The sequence below is a fragment of the Myotis yumanensis genome, unplaced genomic scaffold (assembly GCF_028538775.1).
Source record: "Myotis yumanensis isolate MYYU_CA2020_CCGP unplaced genomic scaffold, mMyoYum1.0.hap1 SCAF_18, whole genome shotgun sequence".
NCBI lineage: Eukaryota > Metazoa > Chordata > Mammalia > Chiroptera > Vespertilionidae > Myotis > Myotis yumanensis.
Genome location: NW_027223769.1, coordinates 28032005 through 28052123, shown reverse-complemented (window position 1 = coordinate 28052123; position 20119 = coordinate 28032005). Strand labels below are relative to the sequence as shown.

Below are 20119 nucleotides of genomic sequence, written 5' to 3'. Positions count from 1 at the left end.
TGCCTTCTGCCCTGGACATGAGGCCGGAGTGATAAGGGCAGCAGAGAGACCTTCCTGCAGTTGAGCAGCAGGAGGGCCACCACGGTTAGAATTTACAGGGTAAGAAAAGCTCTTAAGGAAACCAACCCCACTGTGTACAAAAAAATTTAATTTTGACAAAGGGTTAAAGAGGCTGGGCTAGGATGGCCCTTCTGCAGCCACCAGTGGCTAGGAAAAGTGCTCTGGGGATACCCCCACACTCCCCCACACTACTCCTGTCTTTAGACTTGATGATGGGGCCTGACCCTGTCCTTTGCAACCATGCAATGATCCTCAGCTAGGACCCATCACTACCCCTGTAAAAGGGCTCAAGCATCCATCTTCACGAAGACCTTGGGGCGGGAAAAGATCTTGATGGCCTCCTCTACCTGTACCAGCTTCCGGTCCAGCTCAGCACGGTGGCCCTGGGCCCTCAGTGAGTCTGCCCCGGCAGGCAGCAGCACCAGCTCACGCAGCAGCTGGCTCTGGCCTACAGGGGGCCCAGAAACAGTATTAGGCAGGAACGCAAGGTCCTCAGTGCCTTCCTCATCCAGTCCAGTACTCACTCTGGAGCAGAATGCCCACATACTCACTCTGGAGCAGACTGCTCAGTGTCTCCAGACGCTGGTTCTCAGGCATGCGAGTGTGACCAGGGGGCATGGCGGGGTCCGGCTGGCTAAGTTGGCGGGCCTCAGCCTCCCGACGCCACAAATCCCTACGCTCCAACAAGCTGTGGATGCACAGATTCAGGTGGATAATCCCAGGGCAGACGTTGGCTCCCACCTGCCACAGGCATCCCTCACCCTGGGTGTTGGGCAGTGGGACCTACTAATGGGGCACATGGCCCTTCTGTGTGGCGTTGTAGTGCTCCTGGGCTTGCCGTTGCTGCTCCAGCACCTGTGCCAGGACCTGCAGCGAGCGGGAATGCCGCCTGGGGGCCCTCTTGGCAGTGCGGGCATTGTGGCTAATGAAGTCCACACCTACGCCTGGCTCCTGCAGGACATGGCAAACGTGATGGGCAAACAGCACTGAGTGGTTCCCCTGGAGCCCCCAGGATCCCTGTCCCACCTTCTATCCCACACATACTCTCACCTTGGCATTGGGGTCTGGTGGGGTTAGCTGGGGACTGGGGGCACGGGGTGGTGGGAGCCCAGGACCGCAGCGAGAGTGAGCCCGCAGGAAGTGCACAGTCTCTGTCCCGGAGGCAGGGCCAGGCTCCTGGAGGGCAGGGCATAGAAAAGGGATCAGTCAGGCTGTGGTCAAGGTCTCAAAACCGAGCCTCTATCCCCGGCCCTCTGGGCCTCCTCCCTCTTAAAAAAGCACTTCTCATCAGCATTTAAACATGTGTGTCTCTCACATCCTTAACAACAAACCACCCCTCCTACCTCAGTCCTGGCTCCAGCTACCATTCTTTTCTCTCCTTCCTAGCCAAGCTTCCTGGATATGTCCCCACCAAGGTCATTGGCAGCTGGCTTCCAAGCCCGCAAATGCAGGGTCATTTCCCCGGTCTCATCGTCCTCAGCCTGATCCTCAATAACTCCTAGGTCTCACTCCTGAGATCCAGACCTGATTCTCCATCTGCTGCTTCCTGGACACACTCCCACCCCCTGGGAGTTTCACAAATGCTCCAGCTTCAACACATCCCCAGATAACCTTATTGTCTTTTCTCTCAATCCTGATCTTCCCCTTGATAGAGAAATGGTGCCACCATCTACTCAAGACAGAATCCCACCACCCTACCCCTGTCCCTGACCTTCCCACTGCCCGGAGAAATAAAGGTTGGAAAGTGGGTTATGGGGCTCTTCATATGGGCCCAGCTGATTTCTTAGCCTACCCTCATGCTCTTATCCCCTCACAGTAAAGTGTACACAGCATCCCCACTGCCCACACTCCCTCTAATCTTAGGACTTCTACCTGTGAGGTTTCATCTACAAAGAATGTTCTCTTCCATTCTCCCCTTGCCTAATTCCTACTTGCCCCTCAGGAAAACCCAGCCATCATCACCACATCTGAGAATCCCCTGCAACAGAACCAGCTATTTCTTAGTCTCCTGTTACCTTAGTTCTGGGATTTTCCTCTCTCCCCATAACTCAGATCAGGGTATAATTGACTCCTGGAAAATAAGATGGACAATACTTCTGGCTCCCTGGGGCAGTTACCTGCAGCTGGGCCTTGACTCGGGACTCAACTTTCTCATACTTGGGCGAGCGCCAAAGAGCCTTCAGGGGCCTGGGCTGGCCCTGCTCCCGGCTGCGCTCCTGCTCACGGAAGCGCCTCTGGATCTCCTTGATCCTCCTCAGATTCTCCTTCTCATGGTCTTTAGGGTCCTTCCCTGGGAAAAAGACGTTACCAGGCTCTGCCCTGCATATAGCCCATGAAATCCAACTCATACCAGTTCACACACAGGGTCTGACTGCTCTAAGTTAGACCCTATACAGGTACTCCATCCCCCTCACCATCTGATTTCCTTCCTGACATGGTAATTTATCTTCTAACCCTGATTATTTTCTACATTTTTATTGTGAAGTATACCGTTAATCATCTTATATATAATATTCGTCTTACTTGTCTATTGTCTCCCACTTTGACCCAATAATGGCCCATGCTTGTCTTCAACCTGTTTTCATAGCACCTACTGGGCCTGGCAAACAGTAGGCACTAAACAACAAACATTTAACTGATATGTGAATTCCTGAAGCTGAACTACCTCATTCAGCCCTCTTCTGTGAGAAGGAAAAGGTAGCGCATTTCTCCCTCCTTTCATAGTCGGGGAAATGGACACTCAGAGAGGCTAAGCCTGAACCCAGGTCAGGGCAGGAGAAGCATTGGTTTTTTGACCTCAGGTTTTGCTCTCAGATTTGCCTCGCTGCCCGTCTGCCCAGAACTTACTCTTGGGAGGGGCCCGTGGGCCTAGGGAAATACCCCCAAGCTGCAGCAGCATGCCCCCCACGCCGCATCGGCCACGCTCCAGGATCGCTCTGCCCTCAGGGCGGATGCGGGGGCCGCGGGGCGGGGTGGCGTCCAGGTCCGGGTCCGAGGACAGCAGGTCCAACTTCAGCGCGTTTCCCTCAAGGCGCCCTTGGGCTGAGGGGTCCGACAGGGCGGAGTGCAGGGTTCAGTGATGGAGCTGGACCCGGGCCTAGCTCGGGCCTTCCTGGGCCGCGACACCCCCCAACTCACCGGAGGTGGGCCGCCGGTAGTAGTCAGGACAGAGCGTAGGGTCGGGGGGGATGGGCCCCGAAATGCGGGACGGGCCCTCGCACATGCCGCCGTCGTAGCCCTGTAACGGTGCACCGAGGCCTGCCAGGCTGCGTCCCTGTGGTCCCGACCTCCGTCCTCAGCCCCGTGCCATTCCCTGGACGGGACCCCGTCCCGGTCCCGGCCTGCACCAGCCGCCTGCGCTCCTCGCCCACTTCCCTCATTCGTTCGCGCCCCTTCCCCTCGACACCCAGGCAGGGGGCTCACCAGAGCAGTTTTTTGCAGCCCGCCGCTGAAACCCGACGGGTTTGCTGTTGCTAAGCAACAATAGTTTCCGCCTCTGGGGTCAGGGGCCAATGCCCCTGGCGCAAAGTCTTCTGGGGTTTGTAGTTCCAGTTCAGGGTAGAGCTGATCGATCGCCAGTCCCTTTTCTCACCCCGGCCCTCGTCTCCGAGCCAGTCTTCCGGGTACAGCAGTGAAAAGGGCTCGTCTTCGCCTTCACTCCCAACTCCCAGCAGATGTGCTGACTCCGCACAGCTATGGCCTCAGCAGGGACCGAGAGGCGACCAGGAGCCCAAGAGGGAACGGCAGAGGGGACGGCGGAGGGGCCTGCACAGCTCTCGGAGGCACCCCGTGGCCACATTCAGAGCTCTGAGGTGAACATCGGGGCTGTCTAGCCTTTACTGTTGGCCTCGGCGCTCTCTCGGAGGCCAAACTCTGTACGTTGACCCCCTAACTGGCAGGACAGGCTTCACAGACAGGGGCAGGGGCTGGTGCCCTTCATCCGCATTTGGTGTCTAATGACTGATCCCTGTATCCTTTGTCTGGCTATGGTGACCAGTTACCTCTGTGTCACCTCTAGTGTCCAGTAATGGGAAACCAGGGCCTGGTGTCAGCCCATGAGGCCTGTGGGAGCCAGGGTGAAGACAAGTGTCCAACAGGACCAGTCTCAGAGCCGGAGCTCCAGGAGGAACGACTCAAGCTGGAGGAAGAGCGGCTCAAGCCAGAGGTGGAGGCACTGGAGGAGAGAGGCCCCAGGCCTATGGCCTCTGTTGTGAGGTCCAGTCATGGTCCCAAGAGGAAGCCAGTCAAGTGAGGGGGCTTTCAGAGGGAAGGAACAATAGGGTTGGGGGGTGAGGGGGTATCACACCCCAGTAGGATTCCAAATTCCTGCACTCCTGCAGGGTGCATCCTTCTCCCCTGCCACCACCGTCACTCCTCACCCCTTCTGTCCCTAAGAGAGGGAGTCTCAAGGCCCTTGTTCAGGACTGAACTCACATGAGCTCTCAGCCCTTATCCAGTTCGGGGCCTCTTTGACCAGGAAAGGGACAAGAATCTGGGCCTGAGGTGGTAGGCATGCAGGGCTATTTGCTCCTGAAGCCTCCTGTCCCCCAGCCTCCCAGGGCCTAGTCACCAAGCCCATCCTAGGGCTGAAGCTGAGCTGCCCCAGGGACTGCCGCTGCAGAGAGAGGACCTGGAAGGTAGCCAGAGCGAGCCTTCGCCATCTACCAAACAGCACAAAAAAGCCAAGAAACGCAAGAGTCTGGCCGCCCCAGTGCTCCCAGCTGTGGCCAGCACAGCGTCTGCACCCTCAGAGACCTTGGGGCTAGAGCGTGAGTGGCAGTCCCTGGCCCTTCTCTCGGTCTGCCCCCCACCCCCACCCCGCCTGCTGGCCTCCTGTCATGGCACAGCTTGGTGCTCCAGCCCCTGCTCTGCCCCGGTTTTTGCAGGAAAGGCCCAACGCTTACGGCCCCTGTACCAGTACATCAACTATTGCAACCCTGAGCTGAACGAGGCAGGGGAAGTGGAGAGGGAGGCTGAGGCCGAGGTGGAACCTGAGTCGGACCCAACCCTGGTTCCCAAGGAAGCATGTGTGGAACAACTGCCAGCCTTGCTGCCAGTGGCAGGTGAGCTGGGCTCAGGCCGCACTTTGCCCTGCGCCAGTATGTTCGTGTCTCCCACCCATGCTCTGGTTCCCCTTGGAGAGGAGGCTGGAGAGGAGCCTGGGGGTTTGCCCAGCTTGGGGGTCAGTGGCCTCCTCAAGACCGAGATGGATAAGTCAACTCAGGTGGACATCAGCAAGATGCTAAGTGTCTGCGCTGCCCCACTTGTACCCCCACTGTCTCCTCAGTACAAGTAACTGTCCCATCCCAGGGGTTGCTCCTCTGTTCCCAAGCCAGGACCAGAGCACAGCCTGTGGGCTTCAGCCCTCAGGTGAAAGGGGGAATTCTGCCCTGCCCCAACTTGGGACCTTGAACTTGCTGAAAATAAATGTTTTTCCTTTTTCTCAGACTTTGACTTCCCAAATAAGACACCTGAAGTGAGAGAGCCTGGGAAGGGTGGAGGATTCCCCAGGGCAGGGTTTGAAGCCTGACTGGTCATCTGGATCGCCCAGGAGTTTGACAAAAGTATAGATTCGTGGGCACTACCTCAGGTCTAACTGAATCAATCTGCAGGGGTGGGACCTGGTTCTGTGTGCATTTAAAGCAGCGGTTCTCAACCTGTGGGTCGAGAACAATGAAAATACACCCTGCATATCAGATATTTACATTACAATTCATAACAATAGCAAAATTACAGTTATGAAGTAGCAACGAAAATAGTTTTATGGTTGGGTCACAACATGAGGAACTGTATTAAAGGGTCGCGGCATTAGGAAGGTTGAGAACCACTGATTAAAAGGCTCCTCAAATAAACCTGAGGATCAGACAGGATATAGTGAGGACGGGGAGGGATGTGATGAGGAACAGGGGGCAGAGAAAGGAAAGGGACTGTCAGGTCACGGAAGTAGGTGCGTGGCCTTGCTCCCTGTCTCCCAGGAAGGGGCTTGCATTTAGTCTGACCTTGAGGGGACCAACACTTGGGATACTCCCTCAGAAATGGCAGTTTGTTTGCCTGCTCCAGGACCAGCAGCTTTGGAAGGCTCTGTTAAACCACAGCTGGACCAGACTTTGCCCCCATAATGGCCCCTAGTGACAGAGGATCAGGGCCTGGCCTTTTTACTGGCAGGCAGGGGTGGTGGTGGAGGTGAATGGTCTCCCTGGAGTCTGACAGTCAAGCCACCAGATGACCACTGCCTCTCACCCGTAGGACTCTCTGGGAAGAGGTGGCCAGTGCTGGCCATTTTGAAAACCCTCATATCCAACTGCTTCCTGGTCCTCCTGCATGTCCCTCTGACACCATAAACAGGGAATTTCAATTGAATAATTTCTCCTCCCTACAACCTGCTTTTCCTCCTGTATCTCATCTGCACAATGTTCAAGCCCAAATCCTTTACCCCTTCACTTGGCTAGTTCACATGGACCTTTGAGAAACTCAGGGCACCTTCTTTCCTGGCAAGCCAGCATTGCCCTGCATTGTAGCACCCACATACCACTGCCCTGTTTATTAACTGTCTCAGGACTAGACTGTGAACTCCCCAAAGGCCTTTGTCATTGCATCACAACTACCTAACAGAGGACCCCCATAAAAGGTATCAAGAAGCCCAGCCGGCGTGGCTCAGTGGTTGAGCCTCAACCTATGAACCAGGAGGTTGCTGTTTGATTCCCGATCAGGGCACATGCCCAGATTGTGTGCTTGATCCCCAGTGTGGGGCATGCAGGAGGCAGCCAATCAATGATTCTCATCATCAATGTTTCTAACTCTCCCTTTCTGAAATGAAAAAAAGTGTGTATATATACACACACATATATATTATACACATATACTAGAGGCCCAATGCACGAAATTTGTGTGAGTAGGCCTTCCTTCCCCCGGATGCTGGCACTGGTTTCCCTCTGGCACCCAGGACCCGGGCTTCCCTTGCAGCCCCAGCTTCGTCCAGAAGGTTGTCCAGAAGGTTGTCCAGAAGGACGTCCGGTCTAGTTAGCATATTATACTTTTATTATTATAGATTATAGATATACATATACATACATACATATGTTTAAAAGGTACCTGTGCTTTTCCTGGGATAATGATCTGACTACCCAGGAAATACTGTCCACAGGGACCATGCAGAATGAATACTTCCCATAGGGATGAACAGAGGTTCTCAGAGGTAGAGGGCCCCTCAAGGTAACTGAGCTTGACCTCCTCACGTTATGGTTGAAGCCTGGAGAGAAATGGCCTTTTATGAGACCACATCCTGGGCCTCAAGGAAGCTCCACCCCTTCCTGAGCCCTACAGATCTGAGTCCCCTGGGGCTCTCTGGCTAAGGCCTGACCCAGGAAGGCCAAGCATCTGCTTTCCCTGTGTGGTCTCCAGGGCTGGAGGTATGGACCAACACTGATAAGGAAGCTCTGTTCCTTTCTTCCAACAGGCGAGGTAGGAAATACTCAGTAACCATAGAAGAAAATGACCTGTCTACATTTCTTGAGGCCTGTTACCGGACAGGTTTGTCTAGGCACAGAAAGGAACAAGTCACCACTACTCCTAGAAGCTCACTCTAAGGGAGAAATGCAGAAGCAGCACGATGCAAGCAGACACATGCTATGGAAGAGCTGAGGACAAAGACTGTGGGGCCACAGGCGGTGGGGGTGACGGTCACTATGCCTAGGAAATAGTGAAGAGGCAGCCCGCCAGCCGACTCCTGGAGAGTTGGGTGGCCTTCCAGGCAGAGGCTATGCCAGGGATGAAGCCTTGCTAGTATGGAAGATGCCAGCCGCATGCAGGAGGGCCACTTAGGTGAAGCAGAGCATGGCCATCAGGAGGCCAGGGTGGGTGCGTCTGAGAGTGATGAGGGGTGTAGGCAAGGAAGGCTCTGGGCCTGACATTTTGGAGAGGTTCTTAGGGCAGCTGTGAAGGACAGAGTGAGAAAGGGAGAGACGGGACACTGGGTGGGAGGCTACTGTCACTGTCCGGGTCTGAGGCCTAGTTTTGGCTGGGGGTTGGAAAATAAGCAACAGGTATTTTGGAAGTTCGCTTCTGGTTGCTGGAACAGGGAGGAAAAAGTTGACTGCACTTTCAATGGCTTGGAAAAACTATTTACTTTGACTCAAAGAAGATCCTGAGTTTGGGACACAGGTTCTGGGAGGTGATGCTGCCTCCCTCCAGGAGGGGGCGGTGCAGGACAAGCCTGGAACCTGCTGCAGGCTGTTACCCCCGGGGACCAAAACACTGCTGGCTTCCTTGACCACAGGCATCTAGCGACTTCAAGGTTCATTTCCTCCCTGGGGCCAACCCAAGAGATAGGACAGTTAAAGAAGTTTAAGGGGTGGCCATGGACTCTGGGAGTGCCAACAAAGGATCCGAGATCTTTCTCAAAGCAGCTCTGCTATTCAGCCCACTGCAGTCTGCCCCAGGACTTCTGGGACTACATCTTTGTAAACAAGGGGTTTGCTGCTGAGCCCTATAAAACCTAAGTAGTGCCACTGAGTCAGCAATGTGACCCTTTCTTAAGTAGGAGCATCTGAGTTGGGCAGAATAGATGCATGTGCGTTCTTGGTCAATTCCCAAATTTAGGATGGATCTCAACATGCTAGTAACGCAGAGGGACTGATCTGGAGCTGAGCTGGTGGTCCCTGGGAGGAAGGGGGGTGGGGGCAGCCTCTTTCAGCTCTACTAGCGTCCTGCCTGGCGGGGCTCTCTGCAGGGAGGGGGCAGTAATCTGGATGGGGATCTAAGAGAGGAGGGGCCAACCCAAGAAATATATGATGTTAAAGGGCACTGGGAGTCTGAGGAGCCACAAGTGCTGGGGAAAGAGTAGTTCAGGGTCAGGCTGCAGTCAAATGACCCTGAACAGGCTCCTGACTACGTCACTTATAACTTACAGGAGGCAAGTAACTTTGCTCCTCTCTGCCTCAGTTTTCTGATCTGAATATGACAATATTAATATTAGCACCTTACAGAGTGATTTGGATATCTACACTAATAAAAGAGAAACATGCAAACTGGTGTCACTCTACTATGCCCACCAGCCAATCAGGATGAGTATGCAAATTAACCCAACAAAGATGGCAGTTAATTTGCATATGCAGGCTCAGAGCGAAGACTGAAGACAACTGAAGACTGAAGAGGCTTGGCTTCTCTGCTGCGGCCGGAGCGAAGGCGTGGGTCCCGGGTGCCAGAGGAAAACCAGTGCCAGGAAGGAAGGCCTATTGCACGAACCTCTTCGTGCAACAGGCCTCTAGTTAAATAAAATAATATGCATAAAACGTCTACCCTAGGGGGCCCAGCATGCAAAAAACATCTTCCAGTCCTGGCCAGTGTTGCCAAGTGGTTAGAGCGTCAGCCCTTTGCACCGAAGGGTCACAGGTTTGATCCCTGGCCACCAATTGATGTGTCTCTCTCATATCAATGTTTCTCTCTCCCTCCCTCCTATTCTCTCCCACTCTTCTCTCTGATAAACAATGGAAAAACTATCCTTGGGTGAGGATTAACAAAAACAAACATACTCCAACACTAGCCATTGTGATTTCAACTCACAAAGACAAGGTATAAAACCAGGGCAATATAGGAAACAGGCCAGATGACTTTTATAAGGGGTGCCACGAGGAAGATGGAACCCACCCTCCGTCTTCCTCTTTCTGGCAAGGAGCCCAGGGCAGGGCAGGGAGGGTTAGAAAAGGGAAAAGTCTGGTCCAGGTACAATCCTGGCAGGCTGGCCGTGGACATAAAGCACATGTCCCTCCCCCCACCCTCACCGCGGACTGACATGGCTAAAAGGCCGTCCCTGTGTAGAAGTTGTTAAATGCATGTTTGGTGCCTGGCGGGCTGGCCAGCCAGTGTATGGCCATACCCACTTCAACGGGAAGCGTGTGGGGCCTCCTCAAGTTCATCCCGTCCAGCCGCTCAGCACCATTCCTCACCTCCCCTCCCCCAGGGCTCCCCTGAAACCAACTTCACGGTCTTAAGAACAGAACCCCTCCGGACCTGCAGCCCAGGAAGGCCCCACACTCCCCAGTATCTCCCTGGACCAGCAGGTTTGACAGCTCCCCATCAGCAAGTCTTGAGTCCCGTTTTCCAAGCAAAGACTTTGCTCTGGAGGCTCCTGGGATGTGGGGACGAGGGAAGAAGCTGGGAGATGCGGGCAGGTGGTGGCAGGAGCCTGTGTGGCCCACCAGAAAGCGATGGGTCGGAGGTCAGGGCTGCTGTGGAGACACCAGAAACGATGAAAATAGAAACAATCTACAGCAATAAACAGGCCTTTCATTACTAAAGAAACCTAACCTACCAAACAGCCAACAACCATGTGCCGTAGTGTCAGAGTTTGATTTATTAACATTTATCAGATGTTCCAGAGTTCTCCCTTGTCTTCTCCCTGCCAAACCAAGGGCCCTGTGCTCTAGTCAACAGCCCCTGAGAGCTCTCCTAATGAATATCCCCTCCACCCACCAGGAAGGGGCAGCCTGAAATCTGGAAGGGCCTAGTCATGGGGGAGAAAGGGCGGTGCGGATCCCTGAGGGATGCCTAGCTGTCCTCGCCATTCCTGAGATGCCCCAAGCCCAAGAAGGGCATGGAAACAAGGCTTTTTGTCATTTTCCTCAGGACTGAGGAATCAGCCAAACTGGCTCCTGGCTAGGCCTTCACATCCAGTTAGGACCACAGATATGCTGAAGAAGCCCCCAAGTCAAGCTTGTGCTCGCCTTGCTCACCAGCACTAACTACACAGAGACCTGGCAGCAGCTCTGCCCCTTGCACACTGTGCTAGCCCACAGGCCATGGCAACAGGAACATCACCGCCCTGCAGCTCTGGGGAGTGAGCAAGTGCTGGAGGGGCGTTTTACTGGGGCCACCTTGGGCTCCCCCTGGGCCCTACCCATGTTGACTTGTTACATGAATGACACTGTCTATGCTATAGCCAAGCCCTTCCATCCTGCTCCGGGTCCCTCCTTGGCCCCTTTGCCCCACGGCAGGGAGCCCGTGTACAGGCTCACAGGTTATTCCGCTGGAGCGCCTCACACAGGTTCTGGTTGGCATCGGGTTCCTCCGTCAGCACCTCCACAGCCTCCCATTCCCCGGACCGGCTGGACCTTTTGATGGCGTCCACCACACTCTGCATGTACAACCCATCCTCAAACGAGGCGGCCATGGAGACGGGGGTGTGGTCCCATGTGCGGCGGTCCCCCTGCCCCTGGAAGGACTCCCGCAGGGCCTGCACCATGTAGACCATGCCCTTCAGGTAGAGCAGCGGGACATCCTGGGGCCCCTGCTCGGGCAGCCCTGCGCCCACAGCCAGTGAGTCCCTCAGCAGCAGCTCCTCCTGTGTGGCAGAGTTCTTCTGCCCATAGAGGTCAGCTCCCCGGGCAACAAGGCGTCCTGCAGAGCCCACCACCATGACCTCATGCACGAAGGCACCTGGCATGTTGAAGTTGAGTGTTACTGTGCTGCACACCCCCCCGCCCATGAGCATCTGGAAGAAACAGAAGTCATCGCTGGTGACATGCCGGATGCCACGAATGGCCGCATTCTGCCTCACAAAGGTCTTGAGGAGCCCGTGGACCTTCTCTGCTCTTTGGCCAGTCAGGTGGGTCAGCAGGTCCACAATGTAGGTGCCCATGGTGTGCAGGCCTCCTCCGCCCATGAGCTCGTCGCAGATCCAGCCGTAGTTGGGGCTGAGCAGGCTGCCTGAGTAGACGCGGGCATCGCAGATCATCACTGCACCCACATAGTGCTCGGCAATCAGCTGCTTCATGCGCACGAAGGCAGGCAGGAAGCGCAGCACGTTCCCCACCAGGCTCATCAGCTGCGGGTAGTAGCGAGAGGCTGTCACCATCCGGAAGGCATCCACTGAGGTTGCTGCCTTCTCACAAACCACGTTCTTCCCAATACCTGAGAATAAAACACAATAGGAAATGTCAAAGTTCCAAGGGGTTTACACGGGGGGAAGGGGTAGTAGGGGGGATGTATTTCTTGAAGGCAGATGGACTCAGAAAAGCCTCTTATGAGACCAGAGGATGGCCTCGGACAAGAGGAAAGACAACTTCAGCTTGGATGAAAATGGTACCGTGTCTGGGACTGGAGAGAGTTATGAGCTGGAGAAAGAGGAGTAAGTTCTTAAGGGAAAATGAAAGGAGTAGAGACGCAAGGCATAAACCAGGAGGGGGAAGCAGAGGTGGTGCAATGGTAATTTTATGTGTCAACTTGGCGAGGCTATGGTGCCCATCAAATACCTCTGGACATTGCTGGGAAGGCAGTTTTATATGTGATTGACATTTAAACCAGTAGACTGAATAGAGTAGATTACCCTCCATAATGTAGGTGGGCCTCACCCAATCAGTTGAAGAGCTTAAGAAAAAAGACTGAGGTTTCCTGAAGTGGAAGAAATTCTGCTTCCAGACTCAAGTCTGCAACATCAACTTTTGCTGGGATTTCCATATTGTTGTCCTGCCCTGTGGATTTCAGATTTGTCAGCTCCTACAATCACATGAGCCAATTCCTTAAACTAAATCTCTATCCACACCCCTCCCCCCGATATATCTTACTGGTTCTGTTTTTCTGGAGAACACTGCCTCATATAAGTGAGCTGGAGAGGTAGACATGCTTCTTGGACATGCTCATGTACTTTTTAAAAAATATATACTTTTATTGATTTCAGAGAGGAAGGGAGATGGGGAGAGAGGTAGAAATATCAATGACGAGAGAGAATCACTGATCAGCTGCCTCCTGGGCAACCTGGGCATGTGCCCTTGACTGGAATCGAACCCGGGACCCTTCGGTCTGCAGGCCGAAACTCTATCCACTGAGCCAACCGGCCAGGGCATGCTTATGTACTTTTATGCATTTATTAGATCACCAGCTTTGGGCAAGAGAACCTATATTTTAGGGGATGGGCTTTGCACTGTCAGGTGTAACTGCAGAAAGGGCTCTAAGATTCCCTGCAGACTGTTCTTTGGAAACACTGGTTCAGTAAGTTAGTATAGTCAAAGGCCAGAAAATGCTTGGTTACAATAGGAGGGGAAAGGGAGTGAAAACACCTGCTCTGCCCTCATGCCCATTCTGAGTCCACTGAAGCTGGAAGGCACTCCGAGAGCGAAACAAAGCTAGACGAAACCCAAGGAGAGGCTGAGACTGAGCAGCTTACTTCCATGTGAGGAAACAGAGAAGATCAGCATTCCTCCATGTTTTAAAATGCAAGTTCATGAGGGTATGAGCAGCCGTAAGACACCGACACCTGGGGTACGCCTGTGAGCTTGGGGTGGTTCAATTAAAAAGTAGTCCTATGTTATTACCCAATAAAAAACTTACAAAGCCCAAGTGGTATGGACTAGACGCACACACAGATGCAGATGGCAGGATCAGGGAAGGCTTCACAGGGGAGTGAGGTTCCAGGGAGTATAAGGGGGAAAAGGCATCCAGACAGAGGAAACTGTATGTGCAAAGGCACTGAGGTAAGGAAGGGCCAAGAGTTAAGATTCCTAAAGGCCTGTGTGTACACCAGGAACTTGGCTGAAGGGGCTACACAGGGCCTATAAGCAATGTGGGAAATTGAATAGTCAATCGTATCACTCACAGAGACAGTCAAGGGAGAGGGGTTTGGGGGTGGAATCCAAAATCGAGCTCTTAATACTCCCGTCCCCAAGTCTTCCCCATCTCAGTCAATAGCAACTCCATTCACCCAGTTTCTCAAGCCAAAGTCACGGGAGTCATCTCTCACATCCCCCCCCCCCCTTTTTTTAGAGAGAGAGGAAGGGGATGGGGAGGAGCACCACTGTAAGAGAGCAACATCAATCAGTTGCTTCCCACACGCACCCCAACTGGGAATCAAACACGCACCTGGGTATGTGCCCTGACCAGGGGTCAAACCTGCCACCTTTCAGTGTATGGGACGATGCTTAACCAATGCTTCCTCACACTTGTAGGATTTTAGGATTAGGGACAGGAGAATCACAACATTGGGTGAGAATTTGGCCACTTGGCTATGGAACACATATGACTGCCCAGGAAAGCAATGAGGCTATTAGATCCTCATACACAAGCACCCCATCTGAGAGCTGTAGCTCTGGCCAAACCAGAGGCTTCTTGCTGGAACTATTCACTTCAGTGGGTGGACACTGCAGTGTGGGGAGGAGAAGAGGTGGGTGCGAAGGAAGAGGACTTCTGAGAGTTTGGTGGTGATAAAACTAGGGTAAGTAATCTCCATTTCATGCCAGGAGAGGTCAGGGAAGGGGGAGAGACCTCCCTTCTTGAGCCCAAACAGAGCTCTTGAACTCAGGAACCAGCAGTACTATCAGTGTGGGAGGAGCTAAAGGCCATTTAAAAATATATGTATTTTTAATTGATTTCAGAGAGGGAGGGAGGGAGAGAGATAGAAACATCAACGAGAGAGAATCACTGATTGGCTGCCTCCTGCACGCCCCCTAGTGGGGGGATGGAGCTCGCAACCCGGGCATGTGCCCTTGGCAGGAATCAAACCTGGGACCCTTTAGTCCGCAGGCCTATGCTCTATCCACTGAGCCAAACCCGCTAGGGCTAAAAGCCATTTTGAGTTAAATAAGCTCCTGCAGGCCAGCTACATGGGGTCTTACCTTTAGGAAGACTTGGGTGGCCTGAAAGACTTGCTTACTTAAGTTTATCTAGCGTTCCTGCTAGCAAGTCAAAGGATTAGCGAAGCTGAAAACTGCTCTCTGTCCCCTAGGAATGGGGAAAGCATGGATGTTGAGTGCCTATTAGCTCTGATCTCCTGTGGGGTGAACAAGTTTCATGCTGCAAGCCTCTCTGCAGCCATAATCCCCAGAATAGTTAGGAGTGAAGTGCCCTTGAGCACCAGAGGCCCGAGAAGCTGCCTGACCACCATTTCGCTCTCTAGTAACGCACCACAGGTTCACAGCTCTGGGACCACACACCTCTGTGCCCCTGCCTAGAGGTGTGGGACTAGATCAATGACTTCAAACAGCAGGGCAGAGAAGCAGCCCAGGAAAAGCAACACTTTTGTGTTTTTTATAAAATCCAGGGAATATCTCTATGTATTTTAAAACATAAAAGGTACTGCTTCTAGAGAAATAACTTGGAAAGCACTAGACTGAGTCACTCTTGCTCACAGCCCCTCTACACCCTTTCCTGGGTCACAGTCCCATGTTGGCTCCATGGGTCACACCAGCAGACTGGCTCCCATGGGTAGAATTTGTGTCAAACTCTGGGGACACAACATCGGGCATAGTCTCTACCTTCAGACAACTTACAATTTAGTAGAGAGATAGTCATTGACCAAATTATCATATAAATACACGCAGAACTGCACCTGTGGTAAATGCCATGAATGATATAAATGGTGATATGAAAGCATATAGCAGGGACCTGACCCGGACTGGGGCTCGGGGAAGGTATCTCAAGGGACTGGTGTTCTTGGGATTAAATTATCTGGGTCAGGCTGATGAGGAATGATCTCGTTATCTCAAGAGCCTGTGGGGAAAGAGTTGGCAAACTCAGTGTTTTTCTAATGAAGCATATAAGTGCCAAGAACTGGGCACAGAAACTTACCTTTTAGTGACAGTTTTAAGAAAACATTCAACGGTGGCAAAGATGTTAGGGCACTTTGCACATTAAAATATAGTTTTCTGAACTGAGAAATAAAACATGTCAGGATCCCACCCTCTCCTTTAAGGAATTCATGGGAAAGATTCAAGGATAAAATTTGTAGAAGAAATTAAAAAAGAAAAAAGGTAAAACAAAAAGCAGAAAATCAGATGCCACAGAGAGAGTTGTGATATGAAAAGAACACCAATGCAGGATCAGTCCACAAATTAATTTTAGGAAAAACTAATAAAAATGAGGGCAAGAAGCAATCTTTATGTCCTCAGAAGTCAGGCAAAAATATAATGATCTAACAAGCAGAGGAAAATGCAATTCTGCCCACAGCCTTAAGACTTAGTAAGAAGTCACAAATCAATAAACACGATACATCACATAAACAAACTGAAAGGGAAAAATCACATGATTGTATCAATAGACGCAGAAAAATCATTCGACAAAATCCAACACCCATATTTTTATTTATTTATTTTTTAAATTGATTTCAGAGAGGAAGGGAGAGGGAGAGATAGAAACATCAATGATGAGAGAGAATCATTGATTGGCTACCTTCTGCCTGCCCCCTATTGGGGACCAAGCCTGCAACCTGGTCATGTGCCCTTGACCAGAATTGAACCTGGGACCCTTCAGTCCGCAGGCTGATGCCCTATCCACTGAGCCAAACCAGCTGGGACCCAATACCAATTTTTGATAAAAACTCTCAGCAAAGTGGGAATAGAGGGAGCATATCTCAACATGATAAAGGCCATATATTACAAACCTACATCAACATCATACTCAATGGGGAAAAACTGAAAGCATTTCCCCTAAGAACATTAACGAGATAGAATGTCTGCTTTCACCACTTATTCAGCATAGTACTGGAAATCCTAGCCACAGCGATTAGACAAGAAATAAAAGGCATCCAAATTGGAAAGGAGGAAACTCTCATTATTCACAGATGACACGATATCTACACTAATAAAAGAGAAACATGGTAATTAGCGTACGACCGCTACCCTTCCTATTGGCTAATCAGCATATCCTTATGCAAATTAACTGTCAGCCAAGATGGCGGCTGGCAGCCAGGCAGCTGGAAGCGAACATGAGGCTTGCTTGCTCCAGTGACTGCAGACTCCAACGTTCCCTGCCTGCCTTGCAGGCCTCTGAGATGCAACTCTAAGAAACTTTGTAACAAATATAGAAGCTAAACAAAACCCCAGAAACCAGCTTTCAGCCAGCTGGGATCTCAGAGCTGGAGTTATACATTGTTTCGATTATAGAACTCAATCAGCAGCAGAAGCCTCAGAGCAAGAGCCAGAGCTAAAGCTGGCCCAGAATAAAAAAAAAAAGAAAGAAAAAAAGGAGCGGTTGGGAGCTTCAGTCAACAACCGCCAGCCTGAAAGCAGCCCTCAGCCCCTCACCTAGACTGGCCAGGCACCCCAGTGGGGACCCCCCACCCTGAAGGGTGTGTGAACAGCTGCAAACAGCCATCATCCCCTCATCCAGGCTGGCCAGGCACCCCAGTGGGGACCCCCACCCTGATCCAGGACACCCTTCAGGGCAAACCAGCCGGCCCCCAGGCCTCTATCCTATATAGTAAAAGGGTAATATGCCTCCCAGCACTGGGATCAGCGGAGCCGCGAGGCCTCCTGGCACCGGATCAGCGTGACAGGGGGCAGCGCCCAAACCCTCTGATTGCCCTGCAGCTCTGTGTGTGACAGGGTGTGGCGCCCCAACCCCCCTCCCCCCCACAGGCCCTGCTCTGTGTGTGACAGGGTAGAGCCATAACCTCCCCATCGGCCCTGCCCTGAGTGTGACAATGGTGGTGCCCCAACCCCCTGATCGGCCCTGCCCTGTGTGTGACAGGGGACGGCGCCCCCCCCCCCCCCCCCACGGGCCCTGCTTTGTGTGTGACGGGGTAGAGAAATAACCTCCACATCGGCCCTGCCCTGAGTGTGACAGAGGCAGCGTCCCAACCCCCTGATCCGCCCTGCTCTGTGTGTGACAGGGGGCAGCTCCCCAACCTTCTGATTGGTCCTGCTCTGTGTGTGACAGGGCACGGAGCCCCAACCCCCCTGATGGGCCCTGCTCTGTGCGTGACAGGGGGTGGCGCCACAACCTTCCCATCGACCCTGCCTTGAGTGTGACAGGGGGCGGTGCCCCAATCCCCCAATCGGCCCTACCCTGAGCGTGACTGAGGGTGGCATCACAACCTCCCAATCCGCCCTGATCTGTGCATGACAGGGGGCGGCGCCCCAACCCCCTGATCGGCCCTGCTCTGAGCTTGACCAGGGGCTGCACCTAGGGATTGGGCCTGCCCTCTACCACCCAGGAGCAGGCCTAAGCCAGCAGGTCATTATCTCCCGAGGGGTCCCAGACTACGAGAAGGCACAGGCCAGGCTGAGGGACCCCCTCTCCTCCCCAAGTGCACAAATTTTTGTGCACCGGGCCTCTAGTTGTATATAGAAAACCCTAAAGACTCCAACAAAAAACTACTAGATTTAATAAATGAATTTGGCAATGTAGCAGGATACAAAAATCAACACCCAAAAATTGACAGCTTTTTTTTCCTTTTAATATTCTTATTGATTTCAGAGAGGAAGGGAGAGGGAGACAGAGATAGAAACATCAATGATGAAAGAGAATCACTGATCAGCTGCCTCCTGCATGCCTCACACTGGGGATCAAGCCCACAACCTGGGAATGTGCCCTGACCAGGAATTGAACTATGACCTCCTGGTTCATAGGTCGATGCTCAACCACTGAGCCATGCAGGCCAGGCTCAATGGCTTTTTTATACACCAATAATGAATTCTCAGAAAGAGAAACTAAACAAACAATCCCATTTATCATTGCAACAAAAAAATTAAGATACTTAGGAATAAACTTAACTAAGGAGGCAAAAGACCTGTACTCAAAAAACTACACGACATTGAAAAAAGAGAAAGAGGAAGATACAAACAAGTGGAAGAATATACTGTGTTCATGGATTGGTAGAATCAACATAATTAAAATGTCCATACTACCCAAAGCAATGTACAGATTCAATTCGATCCCTAATAAAATGCCAACAGCATATTTCACAGAGCTAGAATACTCCAAAAATTTATATGAAGTAAAAAAAGACCCGAATAGCTGCAGCAATCTTCAGAAAGAAAAACAAAGTTGGAGGACTCACAATATCAGATTTCAAGTTATACTACAAAGCCACCATAATCAAAACAGCGTGGTACTGGCACAAAAGAGGAGGAAGCCGTGGTTGCTGTAGCGCAGCTCCGTCCCTCCTGCCCGCTCCTGACTCACCGCTGTTCTGTTCGTTCTGCCAAGGAACAAGTCAGTCAGGAAGCCTCGCCACAGCCATGGCTTTTAAAGATACTGGGAAGACACCCATGGAGCCGGAGGTGGCGATTCACGGAATCAGAATCACGCTAACCAGCCGCAACGTCAAGTCCCTGGAGAAGGTGTGTGCTGACTTGATCAGAGGCGCAAAGGAAAAGAATCTCAAGGTGAAGGGGCCCGTGCGAATGCCGACCAAGACGCTGAGAATCACAAGGAAGACTCCCTGCGGGGAGGGGTCCAAGACTTGGGGCCGGTTCCAGATGTGGATCCACAAGCGGCTTGTCGACCTGCAAAGCCCTTCCGAGATCGTCAAGCAGATCACCTCCATCAGCATTGAGCCAGGGGTGGAGGTCGAGGTCACCATTGCAGATGCGTAAATCAGGCTTTTTAATAAATTGGCTATCAGTTTAAAAAAAAAATTTGACAAAGAAGGCAAGAACATACAATGGAGTCAAGACAGTCTCTTTAATAAATGGTGTTGGGACTAGCCGCTTTGGCTCAGAGAATAGAATGTCGACCTGTGGACTGAAGGGTCCCAGGTTAGATTCCAGTCAAGGGCACATGTCTGGGTTGCGGACTCATCCCCGATGGGGGGCATGCAGGAGACACCCGATCCATGATTCTCTCATCATTGATGTTTCTCTCTCTCCCTCTCCCTTCCTCTCTGAAATCAATAAAAAAAATTTTTAAATATATTTTATTGATTTTTTACAGAGAGGAAGGGAGAAGAATAGAGAGTTAGAAACATCCATGAGAGAGAAACATGGATCAGCTGCCTCCTGCACACCTCCCTACTGGGGATGTGCCCACAACCAAGGTACATGCCCTTGACCGGAATCGAACCTGGGACCTTTCAGTCCGCAGGCCGACACTCATCCACTGAGCCAAACCGGTTAGGGCAATAAAAATGTTTTTTAAAAATAATAAAATAAATGGTGTTGGGAAAATTGGACAGATATAGGCAAAAAAAAATGAAACTAGACCACCAACTTACACCATACACAAGAATAAACTCAAAATGTATAAAAGACTTAAATGTAAGTCATGAAACCATAAAAATCCTAGAAGAAACCATAGGCAGCAAAATCTCAGACATCTCTCATCGCAATATGTTTACAGATACATCTCCTAC

General features: G+C 51.9%; 4 protein-coding genes across 4 annotated transcripts in view; 2 read left to right on the top strand and 2 right to left on the bottom strand.

Annotated features, from left to right (window-relative positions):
- Nucleotides 1–128: 128 nt before the first annotated feature.
- Nucleotides 129–4133, bottom strand: ENKD1 (enkurin domain containing 1). The gene is made up of 8 exons (XM_070398974.1): nt 3484–4133; nt 3199–3298; nt 2908–3102; nt 2178–2350; nt 1111–1236; nt 848–1011; nt 612–748; nt 129–508 (listed from the first exon to the last, which is right to left on the bottom strand). The coding sequence occupies exons 2-8, from the start codon at nt 3281–3283 to the stop codon at nt 348–350; spliced, it is 1041 nt and encodes a 346-aa protein (XP_070255075.1). The 5' UTR covers nt 3284–3298; nt 3484–4133; the 3' UTR covers nt 129–347.
- Nucleotides 3629–5504, top strand: CUNH16orf86 (chromosome unknown C16orf86 homolog). The gene is made up of 4 exons (XM_070398978.1): nt 3629–3872; nt 4079–4308; nt 4612–4829; nt 4947–5504. The coding sequence occupies exons 1-4, from the start codon at nt 3756–3758 to the stop codon at nt 5354–5356; spliced, it is 975 nt and encodes a 324-aa protein (XP_070255079.1). The 5' UTR covers nt 3629–3755; the 3' UTR covers nt 5357–5504.
- A 4889-nt stretch (nt 5505–10393) lies between these two features.
- The window catches only part of GFOD2 (Gfo/Idh/MocA-like oxidoreductase domain containing 2), a 38937-nt gene continuing 29211 nt past the window's right edge, over nt 10394–20119 (bottom strand). The window contains exon 3 of the mRNA XM_070398208.1: nt 10394–11967. Within this exon, the coding sequence (XP_070254309.1) occupies nt 11069–11967 (899 nt within the window). The 3' untranslated portion in view covers nt 10394–11068. The remainder of the gene's footprint in view (nt 11968–20119) is intronic.
- LOC138996966 (small ribosomal subunit protein uS10-like) lies at nt 19008–19390 on the top strand. Its single transcript, XM_070398282.1, has one exon. It carries the CDS (start codon nt 19008–19010, stop codon nt 19362–19364), a length of 357 nt encoding a protein of 118 aa, XP_070254383.1. The 3' UTR covers nt 19365–19390.